General features: G+C 38.8%; 1 protein-coding gene across 2 annotated transcripts in view; it reads left to right on the plus strand.

Moving 5' to 3' along the window:
* The window catches only part of agbl4 (AGBL carboxypeptidase 4), a 524,893-nt gene that overhangs the window by 354,461 nt on the left and 150,886 nt on the right, over positions 1-19,546 (plus strand). For both annotated transcript variants that reach the window (XM_055168759.2, XM_055168758.2), the window contains one exon: positions 5,268-5,307. In XM_055168759.2, coding sequence (XP_055024734.1) covers positions 5,268-5,307 — 40 coding nt within the window. The remainder of the gene's footprint in view (positions 1-5,267; positions 5,308-19,546) is intronic.

Raw genomic sequence — 19,546 nt, forward strand, 5'->3', positions numbered from 1 at the left:
TTGAGTATTAATAAGAAATGTACTTTATGTATTAAAGTATTAATGGTAAAACAACTTGTATTTATAAAATGTAGTGGAGTGAAAAGTACAACATTATGCATTAGAATGTAGTGAAGTAAAAAGACAAAATGTCTGTGATAAAGTACAAAAAATACGTCACTATTTTACACTTCTGTATTAGGGTAGTTTGTAGTATAATTTCAGTCACTATCCTTGTTCTTGGGATCAGAAACAGAGCAGAGTTTGATGCATGCAAAGTGCAGTGTCACCAGCAGGGGGCGATGTGAAAAATTAAACAGCATATCCTTGTGTTTGAAAGTTTGAATCTTGTTTATTTCTCCTATTTTAACCTCTTTAAGCATTTGATTAGTTTAATGGGTTGTGAATTATTTTCTTGGTGTATGCAGAACACTACACAAAATCTTCAGAAACTAATCTTTAAAATCAAACAGTGTTTTATTTGCTTCTATATTTTACCCTGCTTGAATAAAGTAAAGCTCAGTAAGTGTTTGCATAATGACATTTCATTACTTATTCACTCACACACCTTTCATGTTATTTTCAGTTTCCAAATGTCCACCAAAATCATGAAAATCAAGTAAATTCTGTGTGGGCTCAATAAATAATTGCAAAGGGTGATAAAATCACCAGGAAATAGAAAAGGTGTGCATGCAATGCGCATGTGTGTGTGGTTTTGTGGGTGTTAGGTTTAGGGTACACTAAATATCATTATCTTAGTTTGAAAACCATTGCATTTACGAGAGGCCCTTAATAATATAGCTTGAAAAGTGCGAGTGAGTGTGTGCCAGAATGATATCAGTATACGCTCTCTGATCTACTATGCATGTAGTGGCTCTCATGTTGAAGGACCTGCACCATTGTTACCACAAGAGTATTGAAGTACAGCTCTTTAGCTGCCTACCGCACAGTGTATGTGTGTGTGCGTTTGTGTGTGTCCTCCTTGCACCGCAGTGTGCCATCGAGGACGCCATCAGTCTTTGATTGGACACTTATTGATCTGAGAGTGTGACCTGGGTGGATTGCTGTAGCCTACACCCTCTCTACAGGAAACCACCCGCATCCACTGCAGCACATGAATACATAACTCACAGATCACAATGGATTATATACACAAACACACACACACACTACTTAGTTAGCAGCACTAGAGGTGGCCTGATGTGTCTTTAAAATGCCTGAAAACAAAGACAAGGGTGACAGACACTGATAACAGAGCATTGGTTAGAGCTCAAGAAGAATATATAATTATGACAGGGTTGGTTGTTGTGATAACAGCAGTAAAAAACAAACAAACAAGCATTGAAATGTGTATATGAAGTTACCTCACCTCGTTTTTACAACAGGCCCTAAACTTATATTAAATTATATGTTTCTTTTTGTCTTTGCTTTTTAGGCTTTTTGGCCTGCAATATCAGACTTTCACTTCAGAAATATCAAGGCCAAACGAACTCACAATAATTATATTATCACGATATCTACTGGATTTTAAGTTATTTTTAGCATTGTTCATTTTGTTTTATTCTGTCGTTGGCCAATGAATTATACTCAAAAGACATGAGTAAAGTTAAAATTACGTAATGGCCAATGTGGTAACCAATACGTGCCATCTGCATTGCACTGCGGGACTGGCCTGGGTCTAACCATTAGGCCCCTCTCTGTAAGGAGGCAAAAAGGAAGAGTTTGTAACCATTGTGGCTCTTAAGGGGCGGTTCACATTTCCCGCCTAAAACCATGTGCGGAAAATGCAACTGTCGGTTGGTTCTTGTCACATGACCTGCGGTGCGCTTGCTGCATTCTGAAAAGTTGAGATGTTTTAAACTCGAAGCGTCTGGAAAAAATGAGCGCATCACAACCGCACCAATTCCATTATGAGCGCGCATACCGCACGCCTACATTTGAAATAACGAACTTGAGCGTGCAAAAGACGCAAAATTTTAATCGTCTCTAAAGCAGGGTTCACACCAGACGCGTAGGAGGCGGAAAGCACAAGTGATTTACATGTTAAGTCAATGCAAAGACGCGATTAGTCATCCTGCAGTGAGGTACGCATGGATGGCGCGAATCGAGCGTTGCCACGGGAAACACGTGAGTTGAAAAATCTGAATTGCGGCGGATTTTTGCGCTGCGTTAACCAATCAGTGATTTACATGTTAAGTCAATGCAAAGACGTGATTAGGCATCCTGCGGTGAGGTATGCATGGATGGCGCGAATCGAGCGTTGCTACGGGAAACACGTGAGTTGAAAAATCTGAATTGCGGCGGATTTTCGCGCTGCGTTAACCAATCAGTGATTTACATGTTAAGTCAATGCAAAGACGCGATTAGTCATCCTGCGGTGAGGTATGCATGGATTTCGCGAATTGAGCATTGCCGCGGGAAACACGTGAGTTGAAAAATCAGAATTGCGGTGGATTTTCACGCTGCATTAACTAATAAGGACCTTGCTGTAGTAGTGACGTGATTACAGGAAGCGAGCGGAGTCTCAGAGTCGCAGAAGCCCCTCCCATGATACTAATTTCTGCGTGAATGTCTCGAAGGACTAGAATTTCACGCGAGATTGAAGCTAGTAAACTCAAATGTTAAAGCAACACTAAAGACTTTTGGCTCTTTGCTCCCCCTACAGGTTAGAAGCGTAATTGTTCATTACCACTGTCGTAAATACTGCAGCATAGCTGGCTCTGATTGGATTGTAGGTCTGCCGTAAAGCAAGTTTTTGTAGTTTTCCCTCGAACTACAGGACCACTACCCGACGGTTGAAAACTTCTTTAGTGTGGTTTTGGCCGATAGAGGGCTGCAAAGCGAATGTGAAAGTGCCGTTCACCCTGTTTGGAGTGGATGAACCACTGAAACTTTTTTGGAAACGTTATTTTAAGATTAAAAAAAAAACTCTTTGGTGTTGCTTTAAAGCGTCCTACTACGCGCATATAGCATGTTTTTGTCACCTATAATGCAGCTGGTGTGAATGCACCATAATGCTACGTACCCACCAAACGCGGGGCATCGCGTTACTCGCTCTAGATTACTCACAGGATTTAATTTTTCGCTCAAGTTGAATATTTGCGTTTTAGGCAAATAGCGCATGTTTATGCGGCAAACGTGCCGCCCATATCACATCATTCGCATTGTCCCACGCAAGGACTCGTTTGATCTCGTCTTTGCATTGACTTTGTATGTGAACTACTCGCGCACATTGTTGAACTCGAGTCTGGTGTGAACCCACAGTAAGGCATGATTTTGAATGGCTGTTGAATTATGTCTCAGTATGATGATATTGTAGTATTAGCGCAATATTGATAATTGTGGGTGTATATCATGTTTATTGCCGATAACGGCATATTTTGACAACCCATGCCCTTCATACCTTTTAACTTAACTTATTTATAGATCGTGATTGACCATCCAGTGGTGTTGATTCAAATCTTATTTTTTCCATTATTAAAAAAACAACATACTGTATGTGTTTTATCATGCTAAAGAGCTCCAAGGTCAGTCAAAACATTAGAAAACATTAAAAAGTTGTATTTAAAGCAATTCTGTGATTAAAATTGAAAAGTAAAACCAAGATTGTGTACAGTGTGCATAATTTTTTAATGAGGCAGTGAGCTCATCTGATGAAGCATTACGAATGATGTAATGAAATTACAACTGTAGTGCAATATAAAACTATTAGTGGAGCTTTTTCAGGAATATGCCTGGTTTAGTTCCTCTGGGATTGCGGCTATAAAACGCTATTGAATTTTTTTTTAAAGTCTGATATTAAATGTGTTCCCAGTTTGTCAAACCAGAGGAAAAAGAATTTGTTTTTAATCACCCAGCCAAATTTGAATGATTGAAAAAATGCCAAATAAATAAAATAAGTTATCAAAATAGCAGTAGGGGAGAGCGGGGCACATTCTAACACTTTTTGGTTTTGGCTCAATCATTAAAAAAATGGAATTTGATTATAATGATATTTTTACACAAGCGACACACACATCTCTGCTACAAATGATAATTTGAAGTTTGTTTCTATTGCTTACCATACTTGGACAATTACACCAAATGTGACAGAAGTGCAAACTTTACAACTTACCCCACCGTGGGATTAATTGTAACAGACAGGGGTTAGTTGTAACACTGGCTAAAAATTAAGTTTGCAGGCAAATATTTCAATACTATTTTGTTTATATACTTGAAGTGAATATTGTTTATATATCTGTCTATAATAGACACGTATCTATACTATTCATCCCTAACCATAGTTCAATTATAAATGGATACAAATCTCTAGAAAAAGCAGCACAATTATGACAAAAAAAAAAATTTATACTGTATGTGATTCAGTCTGTAAAAAACATACTAAAGTCTTAAAATCATATTCTAAGATTATAAAAATCAAAGTCTGATTTTAGCCATTCATTTCATCTTTGACATGACCTTATTCAAATAATATTAAAATATATGAACAAAAATACATTTTGACAGCCCATTTTTGATAAGACAGGCACTCTCAACTTTTATATACTTCTACAACCTGAATGGATGCTCATGAATGTCTAAGGGAGTGTGTACACCAAAAGCGTTAAAGGAACAGTATGTAGGATTGTGGCCAAAACTGGTATTGCAATAACAAAACTAGTGGCTAAAACTGGTACTGCAATCATACAACTGGTGGCCAATACACAAAATGACAACATAAACATCCGTTGAGGGCTGCAACTCCACTTTTTAAATAACAATATCCTGGCCAGACCATTGTTGTCAGTGATATAAGTATTTGAAATGAAAATTATTTCTTAATGTCTAGTGACATATCAGGGACATTTTATGATTAATTGATATAAATTACTTACATACTGTTCCTTTAAACGCCAGACGAACTATGGCCGCTTGCCAGAGTTTTTTCAGCTAAGCGCTTTGTTTGTTTTGATACTTCTACAGTCATTGAACAATGCATCGGTTGTTAGTTGTGATATTTGTCCCTCCCCTCCTCCACTGTGATTGGACAGCCGAGTGAGAAGGCACATTGGCGTGCTCAGCGTTTCGCTCAAAGTTAAAAAATGTTCAACTATGGGCGCTAAACCCAACTTGCGTAAACGCTTTGGCGTACATGCCCCCTTAGCGTCGGGACCATGCTCGGTGGCCACCGTTTTAGCCCTGCCCAAATAATCCTGAACACAGAAATGTCCACAATTCAGTACAACATAGTTAACAGTCTTTGAAACATGACACAATACACCTGACGTCTTTTTATTTCTTTTTTACAGCAACAACGCCGGCTGGATCTTCTGACCATCACAAATCCTGGTAAGTCTGCTTAGTTTGTTTGTGTGTGTGTGTCAGTGTGTGAAGTTCATTAAGTGTGTACACATGTAACATAAAACACAACTTGGTGACTAGTTGTGAAAAGTCCGCACCATGACATTGACAACATAGCACAAATCTTATTGTGTGTATGTGTTTTTTTCGTACCTACCGAGCCAACCTAAAAACAAAAAGCAGCTTTTTCTCGAGATTCGTCAGCGTTTTCCCAATCCCGTCGTAACACACCGCCCGTTCCTCTCCCAGAGCACTGGATACAGCCCACATTTACACGTCTCGACGGATAGCCGAATGTCTTCTGGATGCATCTGGGTGTAAGGGCTGAACTGCAGTCAGAGCTCTGGGAGAAACAGATGGGAGATGCAGCAAGGATGCAGTCTCCATATGTCTAAAATATCTGGCTGCTCTCATACACTTTGATTAAAATAATGTTTATGTAAGGCACGTGGAGCGGGCTAATTTTCCCAGCTTTGCTCGGCATCTGTTTCCCAAGACCGTACCGCTGACCTTCACGAATTTACAAAAGGCGTGCACGATGCAACATGGTTTTTAGCTTTCCTCATTTTGGGTTATATAATGAAAATGACTTTTTTCGCCCTATAGAGCTTGCCAGTTTTGGAGGGTAATTTGCTGATTTCAGCTAGCAGTAAAAACGACTTTTCTCCATAAAACCCCCACAATTGTATTCTAACTGTGCATAAGCAGGCTGCAGGCGGCCTCTGGAGAGCTGTTGTGCTTTTTGCTGATCTAGAACCCACATCCCAAATGCAGTTATTAAAACTAACCGTTGAAAGAGCAACTACTAAACTGGTCTTAGATCACAGGTCTACAGATGGGCTTAATGAGTTATTGATGAGTTGAATGGGGTATTTCGGTTGCTATAAATGAAGAATCGCCGCTGTAAATGAGCTCATCTATTCCCATCTTTTTCCATAAGCCTGCTGCTCGGGTGCCTATTAGGATTCTGTGTGCAAAGTATATGCGAGAGCGTGGTGACCTTCGACCTTTGTTTGTCCTATGCAGTGGGATAGAAGCTTGTTTTCCTGCTATATGGAAAACAGCTTGCACTTTTAGATGACTGAGACAGATACAAAAACATTGCACTGATACACTGACCTATCCCCATATTAGACACATTAGACACTTCTTTAAAGCATTAGATGTGCAAATTTCATGCTTTAATTGGGATTATATGTATTTGTTGGTATTATGCATGTTTTATACTGCAGTAGTTTTATACACATCAAATGTATGTTGACTTTGCCAAAAACAAATACCGATTTTGTTAATCATTTTCATATATTTAAAAAATTTTGGTTTTGTTTGTGGCAAAAGTAGGTGTGTAAGTGGAAATATTAAACTAGTCCTTAACTCATTCCCTGCCAGCCTTTTTATGAAAAGTTGCCTGCCAGCATTTTTTTGAAAAGTTACCCGCCAGCATTTTTTGTGATTTTCACAAAAGTTTTACAAAATCCCTAATATTTTTTTCTAAAAATATATAAACATGCAAATATATCAGACAATCTGCTTTCAAACAAACAATAAACAAACAAAATGGGTATTTTGGGCAATAATTGCATTTTTGTGAAGGAATTTTGTTAGAGATTACATTCAGAATGATTATCAAAACATACATGGAGTGTAAAATTAATAAATCATTTTTTGCTTAATTTGAATTTGATTATAATTATATTTTTACACAAGCGACACACACATCTCTGCTACAAATGATAATTTGAAGTTTGTTTCTATTGCTTACCATTCTTGGATAATTACACCAAACAGAAGTGCAAACATTACAACTTACCCCATAGGTGGGGTTAATTGTAACAGGCAGGGGGTTAGTTGTAACACTTGCTAAAAATTAAGTTTTATTAAAATTAAGCCTATATATATATATATATATATATATATATATATATATATATATATATATATATATATATATATATATATATATATATATATATATATATATATATATATATATATATATTTTGTCTATATACTTCAAGTGGATATTATAATAGACAGGTATCTACACTATTCATCCCTTACCATAGTTCAATTATAAATGTATACAAATGTCTAAATATGTGAGAAAAAGCACCACAATTATGACAAAAAAAAGTTTTTATGTGATTCAGTCTGTAAAAACCATACTAAAGTCTTAAAATCAAATTCTGAGATAATGAAAATCAAAGGCTGATTGTAGCCATTAATTTCATTATGATTCTAATCTTTGACATGACCTTATTAAAATAATATAAAAAATATGAGCAAAAATAAATTTTGACAGACCATTTTTGATAAGACAGGCACTTTCAACTTTTATATACTCATACAACCTGATTGGATGCTCATGAATGTCTAAGGGAGCGTGTACACCAAAAGCGTTAAACGCAGTTAAACGCAATGCGGACTTGCCAGAGTTTATTCAGCTAAGCGCTTTGTTTGTTTTGATACTTCTATATATATAATAAATTCTATATATATATAAATATATAAACATGCAAATATATCAGACAATCTGCTTTCAAACAAACAATAAACAAACAAAATGGGTATTTTGGGCAATAATTGCATTTTTGTGAAGGAATTTTGTTAGAGATTAGGATTCAGAATGATTATCAAAACATACATGGAGTGTAAAATTAATAAATCATTTTTTGCTTAAGTTTTTTTTTATTGCGTAAGTGGATAAGCACGGTATTACAGATTACCATAAAAACTCATGAGGAACACGTTTTTTCAAATGTTTTATTTTAATTGTCGAGATAAATAGTCAATGGCGGGAAAAGAGTTTATAAAAACAGTAACCCTTTATAATAATGTTACAGTTTTGTTAAAGGGGACGTATCATACAAAATCTTACTTTCTCTGTTTACGTGCTGTTATTGGGTTCCCAGTGCTTCTATCAACCGTAAATAAGAACAAACCAGTAACTTTGATTTGGTAAACCATTCTGTGAAAGCATGTGAAAAAATGTGTCATTAAAATGTGGCTCCGCTTGTGATGTCAAAAGGGGTCTTATTATAATAATACCAGCCCTTAATCTGCACTATCCAACCACAGCACTTTTCAACAAACCACCGTAATGGCAATCAATGTTTGCATTTCATCAGCTCATTTACATTTTAAAGGACACACCCAAAAACAGCACATTTTTGCTCACACGTACGAAGTGCCGATTTTAACATGTTATAATAAATTATCTTTATGATATTTTGAGCTTAGTTTATGTCAGTTTCAATACATTTTTTAAAGGAAAATGGTAAGAACGTGCTGCAAACTAAGTCCTCTTTTCACCATACAATATAGTTGTACATAAAAATTGCTACGTTTTGTTTTGTGACACCATACTTACTGGTGTAACTACTCATGTAACAGTTTTTAAATAAGGAAAACATGGAAGTGTTTGGTGGCTTTTAAATTCATCCCTGTTTGGATCCTAAGGAATGAATGGGGCTAAGCTAAATGCTAACACCTTCACAAAGCGTTAAGTACACGCATTGAATAAACATATGTATGTATACATTTGTCTAAGTTGAGGTAAGAACATAGTAAAATATTGAAAAACTGTGGTGTTTTCCTTTAAATGAAAAGTTATAGCCTAACTATTAACATAGTTAACTTAATGCACAATGAACTTGAACAATTGTATTGGCATTAACTCACAACTATATTGTTCATTGTTAGTTCAGGTTGGCTAATGCATTTACTAATGATAACAAATACAATCTTATTATAAAGCCACCGTGAGGTCAAACCAAGTCGTCCGCTGTGCCCTGGAAGTCTTTTTTTGGAGTAACTCCCGGGTCAGAACCTGCTTCCATGGTACTGCTATGCCCAGCAGATCAGCAGTGAGGGTATCTTAGCCCCTCATTAGCTCTTCTATGTGAAGAGCACTTCCCACTCAACCCCTGCCAGACCCCCTTTAATTGGACAGTTGAACAGCACGATGTGAATCTGGCTCTATTGAAGCCTGACATTTCAAACAGCTGACCTTTCTCAGTCCAGAACAGCTAAAGAATGATTCGACTCGCCCACTGTTTCCATCGCAATGCAGAACGCAACCTAAACATTAGATACGCGTCGAAAGAAGTGATGATGGATGTATATTTGCGATTCTTGTAGTAAATACCAGTGCTTGAAAGCCAGCAGAAGAAATTAAGTTAGACTTTGGCTTGTTCTTGTTTTGTTTTTGTTTGTGGATGAGAATTAACACATAACAGTGTTATTTCAGAATAATTCACTCATTGATTTTCCATTGATTTCAATTTTTGAGATAACTATACTGAGATATCAAGGTTATATTTTCACAGAATGTTCTTTGACTTTATAGAAAACTGTAAATTTCTAAACAGACTTTATCTCAGTTTTCACAGGCAGGATAACATGTAAGCACAGTCTGAAGGTGGGGGTGAGGGGGAATGCGGTGTACTTAGAGTTTAGGGGGTGCCCACGGGCAGAAAATTGAGTTCAGCATCTTTCGGAAAGGCTATTGTTGATCTATTGATTTGAATGCCCTTTTCATATCTGCAGTCTCCATTGCGTTATTGTTCAGCTGGACAATTAACTTTGCTTGGCTGGTGTTTAGACTTTGTGTCACTTCTCCCCTCCTATGGTCACCATCTCAGCAGCGTCACAGAAAAAAAGGTCAATTACATTCATGAGACTGAGAGAGATGTGCAAGCTCACTGCTTTGAGAACAGATATTCGACAACCTTCAGATCTCCTCAAAGGCTCAAGCTTTCTGCTGAATGCTTTGTTGTATATTTACTGTATGTAGATCTATACATCCAGCCTGAGCTTTTAATATCATTTGTATATGGTTTAGTTGCTCTTTCTGCTTTCTTCAAACACATTTTACACCTGGCAGCGCTTAAAACATGAAAGCAAACAGATTGCTTACATTTTTATTATTTAAAAATGTTGTTATTTCTACTGTTCTATCAGCGGCGGCTCGTGACTGCTCATCTGAGGGGCGCAAATTCAAAATATCATGTGTGTTGATTGTGTTTTCAAAATACGTGTTTGTTGCGTCATCTAAACCATGTGCATCACGTGTTTTGTCAAAATAAGTGCCTGCTGCACACACGCCAAAACCGTTTATAATAAAAGAGACGCTCACGTTCACAAAATACACGCAAGACACTCCCTTAACAGTGAGATTATGTGAGCATCTGGGAAACGCGAGCGTCTCTTTTATCATTAACCCCTAAGTGCCTGTCTGCAGCAGGCACTTATTTTGACAAGACACGTGATGCACATAGGATCACTCGACGCACAGAACACATATTTTGAAATTACGAACCACACACATGACGGCTACATACAGTATTGTTCAAAATAATAGCAGTACAATGTGACTAACCAGAATAATCAAGGTTTTTAGTATATTTTTTTATTGCTACGTGGCAAACAAGTTACCAGTAGGTTCAGTAGATTCTCAGAAAACAAATGAGACCCAGCATTCATGATATGCACGCTCTTAAGGCTGTGCAATTGGGCAATTAGTTGAATTAGTTGAAAGGGGTGTGTTCAAAAAAATAGCAGTGTGGCATTCAATCACTGAGGTCATCAACTTTGTGAAGAAACAGGTGTGAATCAGGTGGCCCCTATTTAAGGATGAAGCCAACACTTGTTGAACATGCATTTGAAAGCTCAGGGAAAATGGGTCGTTCAAGACATTGTTCAGAAGAACAGCGTACTTTGATTAAAAAGTTGATTGGAGAGGGGAAAACCTATAAAGAGGTGCAAAAAATGATAGGCTGTTCAGCTAAAATGATCTCCAATGCCTTAAAATGGAGAGCAAAACCAGAGAGACGTGGAAGAAAACGGAAGACAACCATCAAAATGGATAGAAGAATAACCAGAATGGCAAAGGCTCAGCCAATGATCACCTCCAGGATGACCAAAGACAGTCTGGAGTTACCTGTAAGTACTGTGACAGTTAGAAGACGTCTGTGTGAAGCTAATCTATTTTCAAGAATCCCCCGCAAAGTCCCTCTGTTAAAAAAAGGCATGTGCAAAAGAGGTTACAATTTGCCAAAGAACACATCAACTGGCCTAAAGAGAAATAGAGGAACATTTTGTGGACTGATGAGAGTAAAATTTTTCTTTTTGGGTCCAAGGGCCACAGGCAGTTTGTGAGACGACCCCCAAACTCTGAATTCAAGCCACAGTACACAGTGAAGACAGTGAAGCATGGAGGTGCAAGCATCATGATATGGGCATTATTCTCCTACTATGGTGTTGGGCCTATTTATCGCATACCAGGGATCATGGATCAGTTTGCATATGTTAAAATACTTGAAGAGGTCATGTTGCCCTATGCTGAAGAGGACATGTCCTTGAAATGGTTGTTTCAACAAGACAATGACCCGAAACACACTAGTAAACGGGCAAAGTCTTGGTTCCAAACCAACAAAATTAATGTTATGGAGTGGCCAGCCCAATCTCCAGACCTTAATCCAATTGAGTGAACTTGTGGGGTGATATCAAAAATGCTGTTTCTGAAGCAAAACCAAGAAATGTGAATTAATTGTGGAATGTTGTTAAAGAATCATGGAGTGGAATAACAGCTGAGAGGTGCCACAAGTTGGTTGACTCCATGCCACACAGATGTCAAGCAGTTTTAAAAAACTGTGGTCATACAACTAAATATTAGTTTAGTGATTCACAGGATTGCTAAATCCCAGAAAAAATTTGTTTTGTACAAAATAGTTTTGAGTTTGTACAGTCAAAGGTAGACACTGCTATTTTTTTTAACACACCCGTTTCAACTAATTGCCCAATTGCACAGCCTTAAGAGCGTGCATATCATGAATGCTGGGTCTTGTTTGTTTTCTGAGAATCTACTGAACCTACTGGTAACTTGTTTGCCACGTAGCAATAAAAAATATACTAAAAACCTTGATTATTCTGGTTAGTCACATTGTACTGCTATTATTTTGAACAATACTGTACATGTTTTGACGAACTTGAGTTACCGGCCGTCACTGTGTTATATAAGTCCAATTAAAATTATTCAATTGCATTAGCCAAGAAAATGCTCACTTTTATTGTTTGTTTTTTTTTAGTTACTGTATATCACTTGCTTTTAGGTTTCTTTCTGTAAAATATTTTGCGTGATAATCTAATGCAGTGAAATTCATACATTTGTAAATTTCACTTAAATTCGTTATATTTTAGCTCTGACTGGATGATATTCGATCAATAGTGGCTACAAAATGGCTGATATATGACACCTGTAACCGCAAGTCAATTGATTTCTATTTTAATGCACAAAGTCTGCAAATCTACAGTATCGCATGCATTTTGGTACATGATGGAAGATTAGTTTATTGTGTTTTTGAATAATAATATATGCTTATTGTACCACTGTGGCATACAGCCTCTTGTGGTTCATTGCTTTGGTGTGGTTTTATTGCCATTAATATGTTCAGCCTAATGCATTGGAATGTCACACATTAGATGAATCTTTGCATTGACTGGTCTCAGCGGTCCTCTATAATGAATCTTTAAAAACACATTTTCAGCGAGCAGCACTGCTCTGATTGGCCCAATGTGTCCCTGAGTGTTTTCTGGGCCATTTCTGTGATGGTTTCTGTATGGCATCCAGTAGTAAAACGGGTCTGAGCCTGATGGTCTCTGGACTGGGGCCGTGTGACTAGACACCCTGCTGTTTGTGCTTTTATGCCCGGGTGCAGTAACTCCAGGCCAAAGCAGCAACTTGGACAGCTGCTGTTCATAGCGGCCAATACCTGCACCAGCGAGATCTGCATTCAATAGAGCAGAGAGACCAAGCTTGGCAGAGAGAGAGAGAGAGAGAGAGAGAGAGAGAGAGAGAGAGAGAGAGAGAGAGATTATGGGAGTATATCCATGCAGACCACAGGAAGTGAAATGAGAAATGACAGAACAGAGGGAAACATTCAAACCCAATACTATAAAACATAATAATACGGTTTAATTATATATATAATATATATGTCCCTGTAACGACGTCTTTGGCAATATTACAGATAGCGATATACTTCCTGTCTCCCGCGTCACCCTGTTTTTGTCGTTAAGCCTCACCATTGGTTGAATTTGATATACACATTCAGACGCACTTACCCCTAGAGGTGTCCCCAAAGTGTCACCGCAGTGACGCAGGGCGAGTTCCCTCGATAGGGAACTGTAACAATGTATCTTTAAAGGTAACACGATGTAACCTTGCCCTCACTTGAAATGTGTCCCCACATTTAGTTCTTGAATTTGAGGATATTGGACGTGGAAAGTCCTTGAAAGGGTCCTTGAATTTAAAGTTAACTAAGGTGTGGGAACCCTGATTCAATCTATACATTTATATATCAGTATGTGTGTTTCTAGGATCAAACCCATGACCTTTGAATTGCCAACGTTATCCGCTTCCCATTGAGCCACATGAACAGTAAAGTAAGGGCTGAGCCACACGCAAAAGTGCCAGAAAGCAACAGCATTAGAGAAGAAATACATGAAGAGAGAAACCAAAACGTCATGCTGTCTATTTTCCAGTTGATTTTTTCCAAATGCACACAAAGGAGCATAGCGAAAGGGCTGTGAGCCTGTTAATGAAGAAAGAATAAGACCATTAATGTAGTCGGGGGAGAGAGAGGGAAAGATGGAGGAGAAGGGTGCACCGCTGGCGTCGCTTGGAAAATATTTGTAAAATATGCATCATTAAACCATTATTTAAAAACATGTCTGGAGCCCAGCCTTGAAGCTTTTCAACAACTAATGCCTCTAGTTAATATCCCCAGCCATGCAAATATCACAATTTCACGCCTTCTTCACATAATCAGCCATGGGTTTTTCTGTTCGCCGTGTGAAAAACAAAACAACACTCTTAAAATACTAAATGAAAATGCAGCGTGCCATTTGCCATTAACTTGTCTTTCTGTTTTCACGGCTCGCCGTGTGTGTTTCTGTTCACGAGCAGATATGTGGGAAAATGTAAATAGTATTTTAACAGCTTTTCTGCAGAGAATGCGATGACAGCGATGACTATTTTGTCATCAACCGAGCCATTTCCAAGTGTAGCAGAACCATATGGGTTTGAAGAGATGAAAAGATCAGATGCAAAACCCTCTAAGTGCGTCTGACATGTTTTTTGGTAAAATATTTTTTTATCAGAAGCCAGGATTTGAAGCGAATGTGCCGAGAGCATTCAGTTAATATCATTGTCTTGTTTTTGACGAATGTGGCGTTTAGTGACTTTTGCATCTGAGCATACACTCACCTAAAGGATTATTAGGAACACCATATTAATACTGTGTTTGACCCCCTTTCGCCTTCAGAACTGCCTTAATTCTGCGTGGCATTGATTCAACAAGGTGCTGAAAGCATTCCTTAGAAATGTTGGCCCATATTAATAGGATAGCATCTTGCAGTTGATGGAGGTTTGTGGGATGCACATCCAGGGCATGAAGCTCCCATTTCACCACATCCCAAAGATGCTCTATTGGGTTGAGATCTGGTGACTGTGGGTGCCATTTTAGTACAGTGAACTCATTGTCATGTTCAAGAAACCAAATTGAAATGATTCGAGCTTTGTGACATGGTGCATTATCCTGCTGGAAGTAGCCATCAGAGGATGGGTACATGGTGGTCATAAAGGGATGGATATGGTCAGAAACAATGCTCAGGTAGGCCGTGGCATTTAAACGATGCCCAATTGGCAATATGAGGCCTAAAGTGTGCCAAGAAAACATCCCCCACACCATAACACCACCACAACCAGCCTCCACAGTGGTAACAAGGCATGATGGATCCATGTTCTCATTCTGTTTACACCAAATTCTGACTTTACCATCTGAATGTATTAACAGAAATCGAGACTGCTGTTGTAGCCCATCCGCATCAAGGTTGTGCGTGTTGTGGCTTCACAAATGCTTTGCTGCATACCTCGGTTGTAACGAGTGGTTATTTCAGTCAAAGTTGCTCTTCTATCAGCTTGAATCAGTAGCCCCATTCTCCTCTGACCTCTAGCATCAACAAGGCATTTTCGCCCACAGGACTGCCGCATACTGGATGTTTTTCCCTTTTCACACCATTCTTCGTAAACCCTAGAAATGATCCCAGTTACTGAGCAGATCGTGAAATACTCAGATCGGCCCGTCTGGCACCAACAACAATGCCACGCTCAAAATTGCTTAAATCATCTTTCTTTCCCATTCTGACATTCAGTTTGGAGTTCAGGAGATTGTCTTGACCAGGACCACACCCTTAAATGCATTGAAGCAACTGCCATGTGATAGGTTGATTAGATAATTGCATTAATGAAAAATTGAACAGGTGTTTCTAATAACCCCTTAGGTGAGTATATGTATATATGTGTATATATGTGTATACTGTAGGTTCAGATGAGAACCCCTGCATTTTAATTTATGGAAATAGCGATTGGAAAAGGAACCAGGATTATCCTGTAAGACTTTGTCACCAATAGATTCTGCACTAAACTACACTCCCACTCGTACTTAGCTTCTAGCTTTGTCGGATTTTTTAATTTGGTTACCTAGTTACTGCCAGGTTTGCGAGGTCACTTCATTAATCCCGTTGTCGGTGAAAGGGTGGCATGCGTTGGTGTGTATGTTTATATTTGTGTCGGCTCTACAAAGAGCAGGTCGGCTCTCACGCTCCACCTGCCACGCAGTGTTATCAGATCCACCCACGCTAACTCGAATCCTCGGTGTGTTGCGAAGGCCGATGCTGGGCCGCTGTTTTACCGCTGTCATATTAACACACCTAGTAAATCTATAGGAGAAATTAGCTACTGTATGTAAACATTATGTCACTTCCTATTAAGGCTGATTTGATGAGACTGCTTAGTGAGGATAAGAACTGGGATGATGAGAATTATTCTTGAAGTGTGATGCAAGTGTACAGGGCCTTGTTGTTACCAGATGTCTTATCTAATAGCAAATAAGCAAAATGTGTCTCTGGAGTATGGCAGAGAATTATAATTAATTGATAATAAGGCCATTAGGGTATTTATTGTTTACCAACATATCAGCTCAGTGAGGTTACAGCATGTGATGGAAAACATTTATAGAAACTAAACTGAATGATGTCATAGTTAAGAAAGCACATAAGACAACACGCATATATTAATTTCTTTCCAGCACTCTCTCAGAATAAAGGTACCAAAAAGGGGTGGTACCTTTTCTAAAAGTACACATTTGTACCTAAATGGTGCATATTTTAGTACCTCAAAAGTGTATGTTAGTACCTCACAGCTATATATCGGTACCTCACATGTACATATCTGTACCTAAATGGTACATATAAGGACCCTTATGGTGCTTTTTCATTGCATAGTAGGCTATCCCATGGGTTGGGTCGGGTCAGCTTACTTTTGGGGGCTTTTCCACTGGGTGCAGCACGTAGTACACGATACTTTTTTTAGTACCACCTGGTTTGGGGTTCCAAGCGAGCTGAGCTGATACTAAAACGTGACGTGAAAACACTGTAGATCACTGATTGGTCTAAGAAAATCATCACTACCAGCATCATTGCTAAACGTAAGATTAGCTTTACTTTCGTGTTTGCGCTGTCTCGAGCAAACCTGTTGTCATCTGTGCTGTTTTAAGTTCCCAAACTCCCATAAAGCGGTAAAAACATCTACAGGTTAAGAATCAGGAACACCATACCAGTGTTTTCCTTGCAGTTTGTGACGGCACATCCGTGACTCGCACGTCCGCATGTAGGCTAGGCTGTCCCATTGATAGTTTATGTACCTTTTTTTAAGTGTTTAAATATCTAAAAATACAGTGAAAAGTATGCTTATTATTAATAAAAATAATAAGAATAATAAGAAGAATACCATTTTGTATTATGTTAAAAAAAATTCAACCCATTTCCCTGCTGAAAAAACCAGCATACCAGCAAGACCAGCATTTGTTGTGTTTAGGTGCTGGTTTAGCTGGTGTTCACTAGCAAACCAGCATCAGCACCAGCATTAGGACCAGCTAAACCAGCACCAAACCAGAATCAGCACCAGCTAAACCAGCACCATTAGCATCAGCATCCCATGCTGGTCATACCAGCAAGAGCAGCATATATTGTGTTTTGATGCTGGTATGCTGGTGACCACCATAGACCAGCATAATTCCCATGCTGGTTTTTTCAGCAGGGTTGTTTTGTTTTGTTTCATTTCGCTACATGCCCTTAATCTCTAAACTTATATCGATTTCAACTTCACAGAAACAATGAATATATATGGTCATCTTTGCTAGCATAGCCTTTATGACTGCAAGCCTACTAACTTGTCTTAATCACACAGATGAATTCAGTAATCAGCTCCCAGCAATTAAATATTCACAGTTTATCGTCTGCACCCAATGAGAACAAATGGAGTGTCCGCAAAGCACAAATCCAACATTATCCAAGACGATGTGGGAAAAGTGCGGTCTAGTCTTTCATAATGCAACCCAGGGGTCATATTTGGGGGTTTGGGGACGATGCAGATTCTTGACTTGGCCGGATCGATAGCGAACACTCCAGAGACCAAGAGAGAGAGAGAGAGATCCTGATGAAGTGCACTGAACAGACCCGAGGTATAAAAAAAATCTCGGAAGCTCTCATTTGTTCTTTAAAAGAAAGATCAATGTCCCACCCCCCACCATCATTCGGAGAATCCTCAGCGGGACACTGTTCTGGCAATGATACCCCTGTAAATATTTGATGAAGGGATTGAGGAGCGGTTATACAATATAGTTTGCGTGCGCTCGGACTGTCAGTTTGGAAGTTTATCTCAGGGCAACGGGCATTAGTGACTAATAGTAGCGTTCAGAGTCCTGTGCTGGGGCTACTGTTCATTTCACGCACTATCACTTTTTTTATTGCCCGACTGATGACTTCACGGCTAATCAGTTATTCATGAGACACTAATTAAAGTACAAAATAAAGTAAGGTAATTAAGGCCGGTTCAATTAAACAAGAGGAGATCAACGCCTTGATCAATAGACGACGAAGATGATGGTGGCAACTTTTTCCAATTCGACTGACCCCACAAGCGAGGTCTTTCTCCCTGGAAACACGGGAGGCTTTATTTTGAAACATATTTCTAATGTTCTCTAAACGATCCCTGCTGTCTTTCTATGTGCTTCACGGATTCTGGCAAAGGCATCAGGTTTCGAGCGTGCCGTCTGGTTTCTATACTTAGCCAGCCAGTACCGACACACACAAACACAGATTGTGCACACACGCACACCTGGACTAGCGTCTGTCCATCTCCCCGATTGGCACAGGTGCACTGTTTTGATTGGCTGCAAGGTAATGGCTAATGTGTTCCCAGCTAATGCAGCTGTCACGGCTCCTCATGTCCATCTTTCCCTACCTTCATCACCATCCTCATCCTCCTCCGGGCACCGACCCAAAACAGGCCTACCCCTACCATCTCCCACCCTCTCTTCTATTCTAGTCACAAAACTCCTGCCTCCCTCTCCGACAGTCGGCTTCATCATCCACATCATTATGGAGATTATCCCATGTCTTTTATTTAATGGTGGCTAATGTATCACCAATAAAGATGAATGAGGAGAGCTGTGGAGCTCTAATTGGAGGAACATGATGTCTGACTCCGAGCTGCTGATAATGTCGACACTGCCAAACTGTTTATGAGGCGCTATCACCAGAGTAAGCACTGGCGTGCACAGGGGGGAAGCTGGGGGGGCTCAAACCCCTGCCACTTTTGTCTCAACTATAAATGTGCACCTCTGGTCATAGTAAAACTAAGCAGTAATTATAATGGATAAAATATGTTACCATTGCCACTAAAAACAACAATAATAATAATTAACAAACTTGCAAAAATAGTTGAAAGATGCTTGATAAAAGGTGTCTGACTTAATAGAGTGTACCACAACAAACTGCCATCAAACATAATAAATGAAATAACATTACAATAATGCAGTACATTCAGTTATTTGCAGTAAAGAATAGAGGTCAGTCAAGATAGGCACAGATAAACAGATTATGAACACATGGCTGTATTTCTACTACCAATACTAAATGTGACTGGATAGTAGTTGTCTTAAAGCTTTTCTTAATTCATGTTTGGGAATCATGGGAAGACCAGTAAGGATCCTGTTGCATTTCAATCTTATTTTCTCAATAACACAGTCCAAACATTTTTTGGCGGTTGCCTGGACAGGGTTTAGATTAATCCAGGACTATGCCTTAGCTATATTAGGACATT

This window comes from Misgurnus anguillicaudatus, chromosome 5 (genome assembly GCF_027580225.2).
Source record: "Misgurnus anguillicaudatus chromosome 5, ASM2758022v2, whole genome shotgun sequence".
NCBI lineage: Eukaryota > Metazoa > Chordata > Actinopteri > Cypriniformes > Cobitidae > Misgurnus > Misgurnus anguillicaudatus.